The 15768-nt window shown below is 45.5% G+C and overlaps 1 protein-coding gene across 2 annotated transcripts in view; it reads right to left on the bottom strand.

The window, feature by feature from the left end:
• Positions 1 to 13406, bottom strand: part of LOC135259023 (1-phosphatidylinositol 4,5-bisphosphate phosphodiesterase zeta-1-like) — a 43264-nt gene extending 29858 nt beyond the window's left edge. Inside the window, exons 1-7 of one of the 2 annotated variants that reach the window (XM_064342855.1) lie at positions 12976 to 13406; positions 11897 to 12007; positions 11529 to 11649; positions 10980 to 11220; positions 8203 to 8404; positions 2863 to 3007; positions 632 to 784 (exon numbers count right to left, since the gene is read on the bottom strand). In XM_064342855.1, the coding sequence (XP_064198925.1) occupies positions 632 to 784; positions 2863 to 3007; positions 8203 to 8404; positions 10980 to 11178 (699 nt within the window). In that variant the 5' untranslated portion in view covers positions 11179 to 11220; positions 11529 to 11649; positions 11897 to 12007; positions 12976 to 13406. Of the gene's footprint in view, positions 1 to 631; positions 785 to 2862; positions 3008 to 8202; positions 8405 to 10979; positions 11221 to 11528; positions 11650 to 11896; positions 12393 to 12975 lie in introns of those variants that run through there. The other variant, XM_064342856.1, reaches the window with a different exon arrangement.
• Between the last annotated feature and the right edge of the window lie 2362 nt (positions 13407 to 15768).

Raw genomic sequence — 15768 nt, 5'->3', positions numbered from 1 at the left:
GGACACCAAGGCCATTGTTATATAATGAGTTAATATAATCATACTTTTGTTTTTAATAAGGCTTTCAACTGATTTCTCCAAGCACTTTTTAAAAGTAAGAAAGGAGAATGTGTATAATGTAGGTCAGTTTCTTCTGAATCGGTTCACTGCAATGGTTTTTGTAATCTAAAATGAACTAAAATACGGTAGCCTTTCTCTCCAGAGAGAAACTTAAAAACCTGTCGGATAAAACTGCAATCTGTAGTTTGTTTGGTGAGCAAAAGACTTGTTCCTACAATCAAGTTAGTCACAATGCTAGTTATGTTGTGGTAGTTAATGCAATGTTAAATTAGTTTTCCCTTTTAGTCACTCACCAGTCAGCAATGCATATTGTCCAAAAATGGAAACAATCACACGCACACACACACACACAACGACACACACTTCGTCTTCAATATTTTCTAGAATCAGAATGAATGTCCTTCAGATGCAGCCACACATATGGTTATTTGTGACCACTGAGCACAGCTGGCTATGTGGAAAGTTATGAAGACTTTTGGTTTGTTTATTTCCATCGGCTGGACTGTGAAAGCATGACTCCGGGCGAGTGCAGGCCAGGGAATGGTAACCTTGTCCAGGAGGAGGCTATTACCTGTGGGCTGGGCAGCTCGGCGGAGGAGCTGAGGTCTAGGCCGGCATCCAGGAGCCTGTCCCCCAGGATAGTGGTGATGTATTGGGCCATGACCTGCTGCTGAGGGAGGTGGCAGTGGTTCTCAAGGGACAGGATCACAGGGTAGGGGGAAACCTGCCAAACACCATGTAGCTGCATTTATATTTCACCTTACTTATTCTGCAGGCAGTCTCCGTTTTGTATTTTATAACTTTGTACAGAGAGACAGCGGAGAGGGTATCACACAGAGAAGGGCACATAAAGTGAGGGAGGATTTTTTATATCGGTTGAAATTCGGTCACCCTTGCTGCACCACACGTCTCGCCTTGAAATATATATTTAGGCAGTTTTTTTTTTCTCTGGAGGAATTTGGAATCCCCAACTGAGTCCCAGCTGTGCTGCTCAGCCCTGTGCAAGGAACCCGGCACCTGTCACGCATCCGATTCACAGCACAGGCGCACAGCGCGTTGCACCTGCAGGGCAGCTCGCTTTCTTTCACGCCGCAGGTCGCACAGTACTACAGGTGACAGCTAGCGCTCACCGAGAGGAGGGGCATCTAGCCGCGGCAGCCGGTAGCCCGCTTACCAACGCTGGGGGGAGAACCAGAGGGAACCTGCCAAATAAAGCTCTTTCACTGGCTGCGCCGCTGGGGAGCTGCAGAACGCGTGCTGTATTAAAACGCATCTGCTGACTCCAGTGCAGCCGCAGCAGTCAGGGTAGAGAGTACAGCTATTACGAAGCAAGCAGAGGGCATTGTTGTTGTTTTTCTCTTTAGGTTTTATTTTATTTTTTTTGTTCACCTTGCTCTTTGGAGGCGACATTCTCATCAATCTTCTTTTGTGTTTTATTCTGCATTGACTGTGGCTTCATTTAAGAAATAATTAATTATATATATATATGTATAGGTAGAATTTTCTTACTGGAAAATATGAAACTATATTGTATAAAGAGCTAGATAATGTTAAAAGTAGCTGTATGAAAGTAATTTATTTCCTTTAATTAGAGCCTTTCTATGTGTACGCACATAAGCTGTCTGTCTCATTCAGTTTTTAAAAGGGAAAGGCGGCCAGTAGGAAACATCCTAATTTGCAAACAAATTACATATTTCTATGACTCTGTCTACTCTATGCAATGTATTAAAGAAAGAAAAAAAGCCAGTCTGTTGGAGTGGCTTTGATCACTGAGACAGGCTTCAAGTGCATTGTGTTTGGCTACATCGAGTGCTTAACGAGATAATCCATGGGGTAATTACACTCCCGATCATGCAATTACAATATTATTTATGCCTCGCATCTGAGGGGAAATGAGCTAAGTGAGTAATGGCGGTCGATGGGAGAGAATCGGCGAAGTTCTCTCATTTTGAAGTCGCCCTCACTCTGTGATGAAAAGGCCTCATTCCTGCGAAGCGGCAAGGCCTTGATGTCTGCGAGCGCTCGCTTTCTGCCACGCCGTCTTTTGCGTCGGTCCCTGGTCTAATTATCTTACTGGATCGCGGTGGAGGCAGGAAGCGCGGATGAGGAAATCTGATTTACTGTCGTCGAGGGAAACGCGCGCGTTCTCCTTTAAGATCTCGGCGTGGCGGCGGGGCGATACAGAGACGCACATGTCGAGTCTGAGTCAGACGTCTCGCTGCATGCATCAGCACATCACCCGCGCTTCTGCGCCGTCCCCTGACCGCGTCTGCGTTTCAATTCGTAACGCGGAGTAAAATGGCGTCCCTGTTCCGGCGCGGCCGACGGCCTCGAATTCGGTGCGGCCAGCCGCGGGGCCAAAGGGCCGCATCGGCGATGCTGACTGGGCTCTGGAGTCAGACAGGGGATTGATTAGCGATGCCTTAAGGGGGTGGGAGGGGTAGGGTGTCGATCGGCGGGACGTTTCCTGCATCGTTGAGCGGCGGTCCCTGCTCTGGTCGAACGGGTGCCCGCGGCGAGCCTGTGCCGGTCGAGCGGTCCTCTGCTGCAGCGGCTGCAGCTCCGCCGTCGGATTACACCGTGAAAAGATGCACTGGAGCATGCATGCGGTAGTCTCTCTCGAAATAGCATTTATGATTGAGCTTTTTGCAATTACAAATAACAAAAATCGCAAAATGCGTGATGGATAGTGTAATGATAAGCGTAATGATCACGGTGCAGCGGGTGATGCAGTGTAGGTTCAAAGGGAACCAGGCTCCTCCAAGGCTAGAAGAGGAGAGGGATGCGAGTCGAGGTCGATACCTGGAAAGCGTGCTCCGCGATAGTGCTGATGACGTCCCTGAACAGGATCTTGCTGGTCAGGGTGTAGCCGTGATACACAATCGGCTCCAGGTCAGGTCCGTCCCAGCAGTCGATCTCCAGACATCGACATCCTTTTCGCAGGGCGCTGGACACACACCACGCATGGACACACATAAATGCGTGAGAAACACAAGGACACACACACACACACACACACACAAACACTCATATAACTCAATGAACACAATGGGCATACACACGTACTGTATACACACATACACTGACACACATATAACACACAACAAACACAAATAGGCATACGCACGCATACACACACACGCAGACACACACACACAGTAAGCAGACCAAACACAAAAAAAATGGCGTCACAAAAGGAGATGAAAGTTCCCGGGCTCTATCCTGAACAGATTTGGCAGTGACAGCACATCAGAAATGTGTTCTAGCTTCTCCAGTGCGCATTTAACAGCAGCACACGGTGGTTTGAAGAAACGACGGCAAGTTATTTTCTTTTTCATCACTCGCTCACAGAGTCTGAGGCTTGGCTGGGGGTTCATATCCTCTCCCTCACAGTCAGTGACGACACCCAGCCAGAGGCAGTGCAATGTGGAAAATGACTTGGGGTCAAAATTAAGCCCTTCACTCCCCCCCCCACTCTACAGGAGACTAATAATAGCTCAAGATGGAGGGAGGAAGAGAGAGGTGACCCAGAATGAATACGGATAAGGGAGCGAGAGAATGGAGAAAGACTGGAGGAGAAATAGTATGGCATAAAAGACGTACAGCATAAAATACAAACAAGAGCACTCAGTCATATAAGTGTTTTCCCCTTGTATAACAACCAGATTGTCCATTAATTTTATTTCCCGAATCTGTTTTTATAGTATAGCGTAATGCCAATAATGCAATGTTAAAATAAATAAAAAAAACAAGCAACCGTAACCATTAATAAAATGCTAAAGGCTACTAGATCAACGCGGCAGAAACAAGCCGCAATATTGGCAACAAAGAATACATAATATTCACGAATCATTTTTCGGGAGAATTTTCTCAGACACTGTTTCTCACTGAGGGCTGTTACTATCCTACGAGTGTCCAAGGTACCCTGTCCAGCTTAAACCAGCCCTACAGGCAGGGGGACAGTGTGAGGCGTGTTCCGCTGCTGAACTGATCTAAGGCTTGATCCTAGGTCTGTAATGGAGGATGCATGTGCTAGGCATACTAGGCATAGTTTTACCGTGAGGGGCCCTGTTGGAAGTGCAGTTCTTTGAAAGCAATCAAATTCACGCAAGCCCACACTTGTGCCTCTGCTCCAGCCTTCTTTTCTTATGCTGTCCATCCCCCCCTCCCCTTCTCCTCCTGTTTCCTCCTTCACTCGCATGCGTATAGACATACACAGTGGCCACTTCATTCACTGCCTTCCCCCATTCCTCTTTGCAATTTTGGGATTCTCAATTGAAACTGTAAGTCAGTTCAATTCTGTTCACAGCATCTTCCATCAATTTGAGAAGGCACACGCTGGCACTAGTCCACAAAGGCTGGTCACTATTTTCCCAAATCTGCTGTTCTTACTCTGGAATTGAGACTTGTGGGAACGAGAAGGCAATATCCCACGATCCTCAGTAGCACTGCCAGAAATGGCTTTTTCACCAAACTGGAATTAATTGGCAGAATTTTAAATGTTTTTTGCACTTACTAGTGGAATTGAAAATCAAACTGCCGCTCTCTACATAAATCATGTCCCCTTACAAAACAGAGATAAAATAAGTTATGGTCATACACTGTTTAATTTTCCTCAGCGACTTTTTTGTTTAAAGCTGGCAGTCGGGTGCTTTTTAATGTCAAAGCAATTGGAGTTGAGGGTAATAGCTTTCACTCTGGCTGTGCAACATCAGTTTTAGCTTCTTCGCTAAAGGCTACTTCAATTTTTGCTTCGCTCCCCGCCCTCTAGCCGGCGTGCTGCCGTACGAATACACACCGGTTGCCATCCTGGAGGTGTTAAATGAACTGCACCTCCGCTGTGTTAGATGAATTACACTCCAGCAGTGTTTAACTGCTGACTTGCCCACTGGAGTGCGATGACTTCTGCATGGATGTTCCCGGGCCTGGCGTTTAAAGTGAAGCCGCCCTGCGGAAGCTGGCAGCCCCCACACGTGCACAGTCTGTGAGGCCTGGCGGTGGAGGCACCCGTCTGTGTGCAGCCCGTACCAGAGCCAGAGCTGTAGCCACTGCTGTACGCATCCTTGCGTCGCCTTCGCTCCATTTTACTGTTGAAATTATTATACATATTTTCAGGGGGAAAGCAGGTTCGCAGGCAGCTTTCATTGTAAGTTCCAAGCCGCCATTTTGTAACGTCCCGGCCTCAAACTGAAAAACTGGAATGAAATATATGCAACACCCCCCCCCCCCCCCACAGCACCCACAGTTTGGTTGTAGCCCACAATTTATTGTATGCCTTACGAATGACACTAATTGCTCATCCAAGATCAGACCGACATTCAATTCTTGCAGCTGCCAAATGAAGCCCCTGAAAGAGCAGTTCATTACGTGTTGTAATTACCCCTGCTGATTTACTTCCGCGTCTCGTCTTAGGAATGAAACTAGCCTCTGCTGTGACCGGAAAGATGAAATGAATAAAATGTACCGCGGAGTGAAAATACAGAGCCAGACAAAAAAGGCGTGTCTTTGATTTATGTGATCCCTGAGCGTTTTAGAAGTGAAGAAAGGCCTCACTCTCTGATGGAAACACAGGCCCTTTTATGTCCTTGCCGTGTTGTTTTAATCCATTTCAGGGATCAAGACATGGCGTATGAGTAAAGCAATCGATTCACACACATCCATAGGCTTTCTTACGAGGTTGGCAAGAAGTTTCAGTCTACGTCGTCTGCTCTGACCACTGCAGGCACAAGACCTGTAATTTCGTTACTTCAGTGCGGGTTCCCTGGGACTGTCGAGCACGACTGACACGCTTTACTGAGAGCGCAGACCAATCACGTCACCCTCGGAAAAACGAGCCGAGTGCCAGAGAAAGTGCCAGAGAAATGTTGGAAATTCTAGATCAAGTCCCAACTCCTCCCGCTGGAATTGGAAGCCGGAAAGAACTCGCACCTGTACCTGGTACAGGCAAACAGGAGCAATGGCGGCATCTGTTCCTCTTCTCTCTCTCTCTCTCTCTCTCTCTCTTTTACTGAAATCTATCTGGAATGACAAGGCGGCGAGGAGGGCTGCAGATTCGCACGCGGGGAGAGGGCCCGCGCTGAGGGCCGCTGTCTGTCACGCCTCGGCTGAGGGAGTGGGAAAGAGGCCGCATTGTGATGCAGGCCGCGTAGCGTAGCGGCGAGGGGAAGGCCAAGTCGCCGCCGAGATTACTGCACAGCTCGAGGAACTCCCATTAAGTAAAGAGAACGGCCCTCGCCGCCTGCTGCGGGAGAGAGCGAATGCATATTACACGCGGCGCTGAGACTGTTCTCCGTGCTCAAGGGCAATGAAACTAATTTTCTGCATCCATCAGCCGCACCCTTCCCCCGACCCACCATTTTGTTTAGTGTGTTCTTTTTCCACCCGGCCCCCCCCCGATTTTTTGAGCTTCTGCCCATCTTGCTTTGGGGATGCTGGGCGTCGGAAAAATGAGAGGAGATCTTTTCGAAGAAAAGGTGTGTGCATTTTCGCTATTGAGACCGGGTGGCAGAATATTTGTGAGCAGAGAGGTGGGGGCTAGGAGGTCAGCATGGATTTGGGAGGATTACCCCCAAAAAAGAAAGAACTGCATTGATGGCGGGTTCCTGCTGTCCATACATGGGCATGCCTTGCGGCTGTGGAAAATTAAATTAAGGGGACAATTAAAAAGGCCGTAAATTGTGAAGGCTGTTATCTGCGGCTGACAGTTGAGGAGAAATGGCTGGAATTGATCCATTGATCTGCTCAGCCCTTTTCTGAGAGGCAAGGTCTTCTTATTCAAACAAGCCGGACTCCTGGCTGATCCATTACGGTCTTAATGGCAATGGAAGCAATATGAATTGCCCCGCACGGTCAATGCCAATGCTTTTCAGTTAGCTGATCAATATCAGCCATCACGTAGCAGAGGCATGGCACGTCCTTTGTGCTTTAGTGTGCAGTGTGTTCTTCCAGTTAAAGGGATTGTTCACTGAAGTTAAAGCTTTTAAAAATATTATTTTAGTGTATTTTTTCAAATTGGCCCACACAGTTTTTGTGCGCAATGAAGGATGTTTTTGATATTTAGAGATGTTTCTAATAACCAGCCGACTTTACAACATATAGGAGCATTCGGGGGTAAAACCAGATGGAAATCTCGCCATATGCACTGAAATATTTGAAAGCGACATCAAAGTAGAACGGAGCCATGAATAAATAATTTATCCACACCAACAAATAATCATTTACTTCAGTTTTGAATGCAGCAGTTGTGTCAGACTTGTTAACTTCACCCCATTTCCCTCCTCCTCTCTGTATCCATGACAACTGATTGAAACTTCGGTTGAGAATAAAAGTTGGATCACCAAACAGCCCTTCCAGAGCGGAATAAATTCCTATTGATTTCATGGAAACGATGCCTTGAGCTGCTGAAGCTTGTCAAGAATATTGCCATAAATACTGAATATGAATTTGAAATTCTGACAGTACAGACTCAAACTGACAGGAGATTGTTTCTTTACGTTCTGTTTCCACAAACTCCCATCAGAAGCCACTAATGGGGAATTGGCCAAGACTGCTGCAGTACACCAAAATCGTTGTGAAAAATGCACCCAGTTGTTGGTTTAGCAAGATGTTCACTGAAAATATGTAAATGTAAAGCCTTTATTTTGATTTATTATAGTTTACTATAACAGTTTTTTACCGTCACTTTAACTCATTTTTCAAAATATCGGTCCAGTGTGCAAAATGTGCATTGGGACTCCCAACAACATATGAATAATGGCTAACTTACAAAAGTCTTTGGCCCCTGTTTTCATCACATTCTGTGCAGTATATTCAAAATGCATACGGCAGTTTAGTGAATGAGGACATGCAGTTTACTTTGAGTAATGCGGTTTTGGATATATTTTACCCTCCTGAAATTTGCCTATATTTTGTGTCCATCCATCATCATCAGTCTGAACCACAAGGAGTTCATTGTGAACCCACAGATTGGTGGAGTGTTAGAGACTGGATCATGTACCTTGTTCAAGGATACAGTGGCAGTGTCCCAAGAACCTACAGATGAACCTACAACCTTCTGGTTTATAAGCCCTGTTCCATAAGCTCATTGGCACACTGCCACTAAGGCGGCCACGTGTGTGTGAAAACCCCAGTGCAGTGCAGTACCTCTCGTATGCAAACAGGTGGCTCTTCCCCACCAGCTGGTCGGCGGTGAGGTAGGTGTTGTGGGAGGAGGAGATGAAGTAGTGGCAGAGAGGCCGGCCCATGTCCTGGTACACGCGCGTGTGCTCCTGGTTCAGCACGCTGCAGTCCCTGGACTCCATGTACCGGAGGAAGCCGGGGAACGTCATCGTCCTGCTCTTCCGCTCTGCCAGGGGAGGGTGCCAAGAGGGTGCCGTACTCAACCGAAAAATTTGGGTATACTTGCATTCAAAAAATACAGACACTCAACATTTTTCAGTGAAGATAAGGCTAAAGATTTAAATTTTGTCACATTTCCTTGTCATGTTGGCATTATTTTGTTAAAACGACAGCTTAACATTCCCTAGCCATCAACTGTCACCCAGATGTTTAAGTTGAACAAAGACGTAAATCTGCATAACTGCATAACTTCTATTTCAACCAGTCCTCAACTGAGCCCAAGAAATCCATAAAGCTATTTGTTATTTATCCAGAGGGATAAATGGCTGAATAGAAGTAGACTCCAGTCTTATTCAGCTTTTAAGTTAAGAACTGTAAATGATAATCATGCCATGTGACGTAAAGAAATCAGGTACTCTCATTCTCTGACTCCTGAAAACCAAACAAAATGCTGCTCTTCAAAGCAAAGGACAGTGTTTCTTTAAAATTTGTGAGTCAATAAGAAATCGTCCTATTTTGTTGAGCCTCGCTCAATCATTTCTGTTCCCATTAAAGGTCATTTCATATCTACTGTAAATTCATATGTGCACATTCAGGCTTAGGGAGAATATCCAGCTAAAATCTACTTCTGAAAATATAGGCAGTCACGGATGAAGAAGCTAGTTTTTTTCTGCTTGCCTGTGTGAGGCCACATCAAAGCAGGTTGAATAATCCAAGGCCATTTAGTGTTCTTACAATTTCAGTCTTTCTGTGTATGTTTTCTAAATCCGTTTGACTGAAATGAAGCTAAGGACGTTTGTTCAAGGGCATGTTGAGTTTTGCCTGCCCGTGCTCGGCACGTTACACCGCTCGCTGTCTAAATTAGGCCTTATTCTTTTGACGTAAACAATGGGTAATTCAATCCTCTTTCATGAGGGAAAAGTATTCTGGTTATATCTGCATGAATCTGTCATCTATGATTAAAACAGCCAGTAAAACAAAACCAAACAAAACAAAAAAAACGGTAACAAAATGCAAAATAGTAAAAACAGTGACTATATATATTTTTTTTTTTAATAGAAGGTTTTACGAGTAGCATTTGATACAGCTACGTGGCTGGGGAATGTGTGTTGTACAAGATGAAGAGTTCAGTTATTGCACAGGGCCTCATTTCCTAGCTTGTTTAGTCTTGCATAATCCTCTCACCTAAGGTAAGATGCGATACCAGATGAGAGCGGTTTCATTTGATTATCGCCGGAGATGTCTCAAGCATCCCGAGTCAGGGTCTACATCTCAAGTCAAAAGCGATTTACCCTTTAAAAGGCGTCTCTTTGCATGGACCTGGCCCGTGTGGAATGCTTGCATCCCAGCATCTAAATGAAGATTATATTTGAGCAGACTAAACCGTGCCCTTCCGGGCCCCAGATTAATTACGTATGGATTCAGAATGTTTTAGCGAAATGATTTATCCAAACAGATCAATTGTGAGGCTTTTCTTGCGGATCAGAGCTTTTCTCATCCAGCAGACAGCCCCGCCCCTCACCCCGCCCACCCCCCCTCCACACCCCCGACTCAGCGATCCATCCCCCGACAGATCCTCTCCTCCTCCTCTCGTTTCTGGCCTTCGTTCCTGTTTGAGCAGACAGACCCGCCGAAGACACTCGCATTCATAATGCTGCACCGATGCCAGTGGCCTCCCCTCATTAGTATTCCCTGATACTTTCTGACTCACCGCAAATGGACTCACCGCCGCGTAAACTAACCGGGAGACCTGATGTTGGGAAGGACTTGACAATTGTGTAATTGCGTTTGTCGCATTAGGCGCCATTAGAATAATACAACGTGAACCTCGCTGAATGCGTTTCTCACTGGCGGTAATTGCACTGGCCAGGCCTATTTAAAATGCCATCAGGGGGATTATCAGAGGTTAGTCTTTAGGCAAACCGCTTCATTAAACTTTACAGGTGCTTTTGCAAAGCACTAAAGAGCTGCATTCTGCATGCAAATATTGGATTAGCCGATAGGTCGTATTCTCAAATTGATTACGTCTCATGGCTGGGTTGCTGATTTACATTTCTCTATGGCTAACTCTTATTGGCCTGTGTTTTATTGTCTCAGTTGATGGAGGGCACTCACACATTATCATTTTGTCAGTGATGTTGTACTACTATGATATACATGAGATCGTTAGCCCTAGAGAAATGTAAATCGGCCACCCTGCTATGAGACATAATCAATTTAAGAATACAACCTATCGGCTACAAGGGATCATAGAGCACACACAGGTGGTCCCATTAAGAAAGTCGTCATTTCACTTCAGCTTGGATGGATACGCTGTTAGCCAGCATGCAGTAGCACAACAGTGTGAAAATTTTGCCTGTCTAATGTTATTTAAAGGGGGGGGAAAAGGAAAAGGAAAAATTTTGTCCGTACCAATGTATCACAACTCTTGTATTTGACCATGGCTCCACATCTACTGAACAGGAATGAGAACAGACAGCCTGGGAGATTTTGCGTGTAAAAGACCGTGACCGTTAAACTTGAAGCTGAGTGCTGATTAGCTCGGATCCGATGCATAAATTCCTCCCCGGGGCTACACTCACCTGTCTCATCAATCTCATACTTGTCAATCAGATTCTCCGCCATGGCGTCATCGGCCCCAGGCTCCGCCTGCTCCATCTGGAGGAACCGGAGCAGGCCGCCCGCGTGCAGGCTGTCCGCACCGGAGGCGTAGTGGTCGAAAATGTATTTCACGTCCTTTCTCCTGGAGGCCGGGAGCGACTGGGCCTGTTTCTGGCTCATTTCTCTTCCTTTCCCAGATCCTTGGCCCTGCTTTACAGTACCCTGAGTCGGGAATAAGCAATCTTCAACAAGATGTCTTCTCGCAGCATTGCTTCAGTGATGTTCGGTGTTGATGCTAAGAACACGTGTAACCTTGATAAAATGTTCATGCTGGATGGGAATTGATATTTACATACTTGGGGTGGGGGAAAGCGGATGGAAGAGGAACATCCATTATTTGTAATATAACTGCATTTTTCAGGACAACATGCATCTACCTGAGCTTCTTTGTTTTCTTTGCTTAATAATGGTGAAACAAACCACCGGCTTCAGGCCTGTTCTGCAGATGTGCCCAGCTCTCTCTGCGTCACCTGTTCTGGGTGCTGAGGTTCTGTTTTTCTCAGGAGTCAGTGGAGATGGATGAAGACCATTCTCGAGCTCTCTCTCTGGGGTTGGAGCTTGTCCATCTCAGGAGGCGTCCCTGTCTCCCTTCTCAGGTTCCAGAAGGAGAATGAACAACCGATGGATTATTCAAACATTACTGAACCCTCACTGACACCTGTCATCTCATGCAGGTGTCCAGAACTTAGGCTGCATCCTGCATTCATTTCAAATGAACATGCAGCTGTAGGCTGCTGCAAAATCTTGTATGCATATTTAGTCTTTTTCATATTCATACATCTGTCTGCATCCCCTCTGACTTAACTGTGTCATATGCTTCTCAATATTGAAAAAGTACCTGGTAATGAATGTGTATAATCTTCTGTTGCCTTTCGAAGTTAACAGTCTGCAGTACACTGGGATCAGTAGATTCCCTCTTCATGCGTATTTTTACCTCCAATGAACCATTCTAAATGAGCAATTATTATATTAAATTGAGAGGATCTTCCTCCAGGGTGACAAACATTCAACAGCTTGAGACACTCATATAAAAACAGTTACAGTTTCTGTTCACATTCTTTCACGGAACAGACTGTTGCCTAGCGACATCACACTCATGAACATCACTGCTACCATGGCGATGTAACTGAACTATACTGACCACAAGCAACTGCTATAGCAGCTGGTTCAAAGCATGATAATCTACACTGTACACAAAAAAGCAAAAATATTTGTTGATCTAGAATGTTTACTCTCAATGAGGTTACTGATGTATGTTCAAAATGTATTCATGATTTAGTGGGTTTAAAAAATCATACATTATTTGCCTCATATAAATGATATAAACAAATCTCCCCCTTCATTTTTACTCTTGCATTGCTTGTACACTTTGAAGGATTTAAGCATTTTCCCCTCTTCTTTAGCAAAGCCCATTACTTACTCAGCCCCCAGCTAATATTATTTTTTGCTATCATTGCTAATCTTGAATAGAAACTTATCAAATGCCAGGTTAATTGAATGCTGTGTTTTTTAATTATTTCAAAATTAAGTTATAAATTATATATAAATACTATATAACTATTTCCGTATAAATAATACACAAGTTTCAAGATGTAAATACCTTTTCATGTATTCACAATGCATATTTCAAATCACAAAGGTTTTTTTTCCCCCCCATAGTGCTACTTCACATGTCAACCATAATAACTTGACAGTTGACACTCACACACGCATGTACACATGCACACACGAACATACACAGCCATGCAACAGGACTGAAGTACGTATGTCTGATCTACAGCACAAAGTGATCAGATCAGATTGCAGTCAGGACAGGTATAAGAACAGACCACGGTCAGCCAGTGAAATCCTGTACCAAAGATTTATTTGCAGGCCTCCAACACTAAATTAACACATTATTACAGACCCCCTGCTCACCACGTGTGGAGAGATGGGGAAGCTCTGCTGTAGCGCTGCTAGGTCCTGGGAGAAGCACAGCCACTAAAGAACACCAGGGCAGTCGGTCATTCCCATCAGTGGAGAAGCCGCATTTGAGGAGAGGCACTCTGAGCTCTCGGCTCCCGAGCAAGAAGACACTTGCGGAGACGGAGTGGGAGTTTTTGCCTTTGACACAGGGAGTTTATGCTCTGGCATCAATTTAGTGAAACAATGTATTTATCAGGCCAGGGGTGGGCGTGGGCTTGGTGCTTCAGTCTGTCTGTATAAGAAACCTCTCTCTCTGTTTATCTCTCTCTCTCTCTTTATGACTCACTCTGTTTTAGTCTTATTTTAGATTCTAATTTCAAATAAATTTCACATCAACTTTACTGCACTACAGAAGCAAGGTATTGTACTGATGAGCTCACAAATAATTATGAAAGAAAAATCGCTAGTATGATATTAATGGTGAGCATTAATAAAATAAATTAAACATTTAATAAATAAAATAACAGTACTATCTCCAGCAAAGAAATAATTTAAAAACAAATAAATTAAATGTATGAATATATGTTTGTGTGACTCACATATACTCAAAGTAATGTAGGTAAACTTAACAGGCACCTGGCATTGCTTAACGTTACAGTATTTACCCTGTGCGCACGTGCACTTTCAGGGGGCGGAGCTGTAGACGGGCAGGTCATAGGCTGCTAGTGTGTGTACTGTAGGGCCTTTTAACACACAAAGTTATCAGAGAGCACACTGTGCACACAGGAAGTGTGAGGGGGAGAGGAGGTGGGAGGTGAGGGGTCAGTGTTCATACCTGCTATCTAGGTGAGCAAACACTACAGTCAGGACAATGTGTGTAGTCACTTCCACTGTCTCTCTCCTTTTTCTTCCTGCGTAACTCCCTGTTCCCTTCCTGCACTCTGAATACCCTTTGTCCTGGCAGACACCACAGAGATTGATGACAGCACAGTTTACTCAGCCCGGTCGAAATGGTGAGGCTACGAGTAGGGCCATTTTATGGGTTGTTTTTTTTTTGCCTCATTTCATTGACTTTTGACATTTAGGTCCCAGCAGGTTTGAGACGTGGCTCTCTAAAACCCACATATTTTAAATGTAGGTTTTAGAGAGCCATGTCTCAAATCTGCCATATCGCCATATCGCAACTAAATCTGGTCCAAATGGTTTGGACATTAACGGCTTAGAGAGCAGCATTGCCCAGATTCGGTCCTGGGGGCCCACTGTGCCTGCTGGTCGTGCTTTGTTATAACAAATCCGTTGATCGGTTGTTGTTGAAAACATGTTTTAAGTTCTTTTATAATTTTTGCCTTTAACTTCATATAACACGATGCAGGTTTGGCTTGTCATTTGCTTTGTCTTTGAACTCTTCGTTTTCCACGTGGTGGAGTAGTTTCGGTGATTTCTCACGTGGCGACCGAGTCTGGGACCCCACCGGTGTGGAGAATCTGTTTGCTTAACGCTCGGCTGGGCTGTCAGGCCCGCGGCCGCGCCGCACGCTTTACGGGCGCCGTTCACTGATTTGAGGAGAAAGCTCCGCGCCGAAGAGGAGTCTTCCGTGAGCGCCGGCCGCTCTGTGACAAACGGGCCTTTTCCCTGGCATTAATCACCGCGTGCCAGCCAGGGAGGGTCCCGCTGATATTAGCTACATGAGGAGCAGTAAATTAGTACCTGCTGGACCTGAAGTCAGGCATGCTGAGAGAGAGGGAGAGGGAGAGGGAGAGGGAGTGAGAGAGAGAGAGAGAGAGAGGGAGGGAGGGAGGAGGAGAGGGAGAGGGAGGGAGGGAGAGGGAGAAGGAGGGAGGGAGGGAGAGGGAGAGAGAGAGAGAGGGAGGGAGGAAGGGAGGGAGAGAGGGAGAGGGAGAGAGAGGTAAGGACGGCACCTGCTCGACATCCATCACGGCCGCATGAGGATTTATGGGCGGGGCCTGCTTCTTAAATGATAAACATGTCAGCTGTAATGGCAGCTCCTCACGGAACAATTACCTTGAAAGAGGAAAATGTATTCTGCCTCCGAGCCGGCTTTGCCCGAGCGCTTCTCCTCCTCCGATGCCCGCTGTCTGTGCAGCCGCTGAATGCCATGCACTGACATGGAATTTAATTCATGTAGTAACCGCCAAGGTGGTGTTCTGAATTGACTTGGATCACAGTCCTTAATGCCACTTTATCACTACGACTGCAATGCCTACTCTTCCCATTAATAAATAAAAGTGAGGTGAGCAACCTTAACTAAATGTGATATCAATAATTTAAACACCTTGTGCTCTGTCTTTGGAATGGTACGCTTCTCTATGAGATTTACTGTACCACCATAGAATGCGTTAGTTTAAGAGTGAATAAATTGATGACATGACACTGACATTAAACTCTTATCATTTTAAACTGGAAAATTGCAAGCAGATAGCTGCTGTCTGTTCTGATTTTTATCACAAATCTTTCCACCGAAGCTAATTAATTCCTGTTCGGATTCACACGGTGTTGAAGACAAACTCATAATGCTGTATGTCAATATATTTTACTCAGTTTTGACAGGGGAAACGGGCAGTTTCTTATCTGTTTAGTCAGAGGGAACAATGTCTGTCCCTGATGGTGATGACGCAGTTTTTGCGCTCACCTCAAGAGGGAGCCGGTCAGCAAGGTGTGACCTTGTGCAAATCCATCCTCATAAATCCTTCCTGACTGCAAAGGGTGTCCCCCCAATGAAACAGACACAAGAGGCCCAGGAGTCAATGTTTCCCCTCCATCTCTCTTCATCTTTGTCTTTCTAGG

The sequence above is a fragment of the Anguilla rostrata genome, chromosome 7 (genome assembly GCF_018555375.3).
Source record: "Anguilla rostrata isolate EN2019 chromosome 7, ASM1855537v3, whole genome shotgun sequence".
NCBI lineage: Eukaryota > Metazoa > Chordata > Actinopteri > Anguilliformes > Anguillidae > Anguilla > Anguilla rostrata.
The sequence above is the reverse complement of the archived record's forward strand: the minus strand, read 5'-3'. Positions and strand labels throughout refer to the sequence as shown.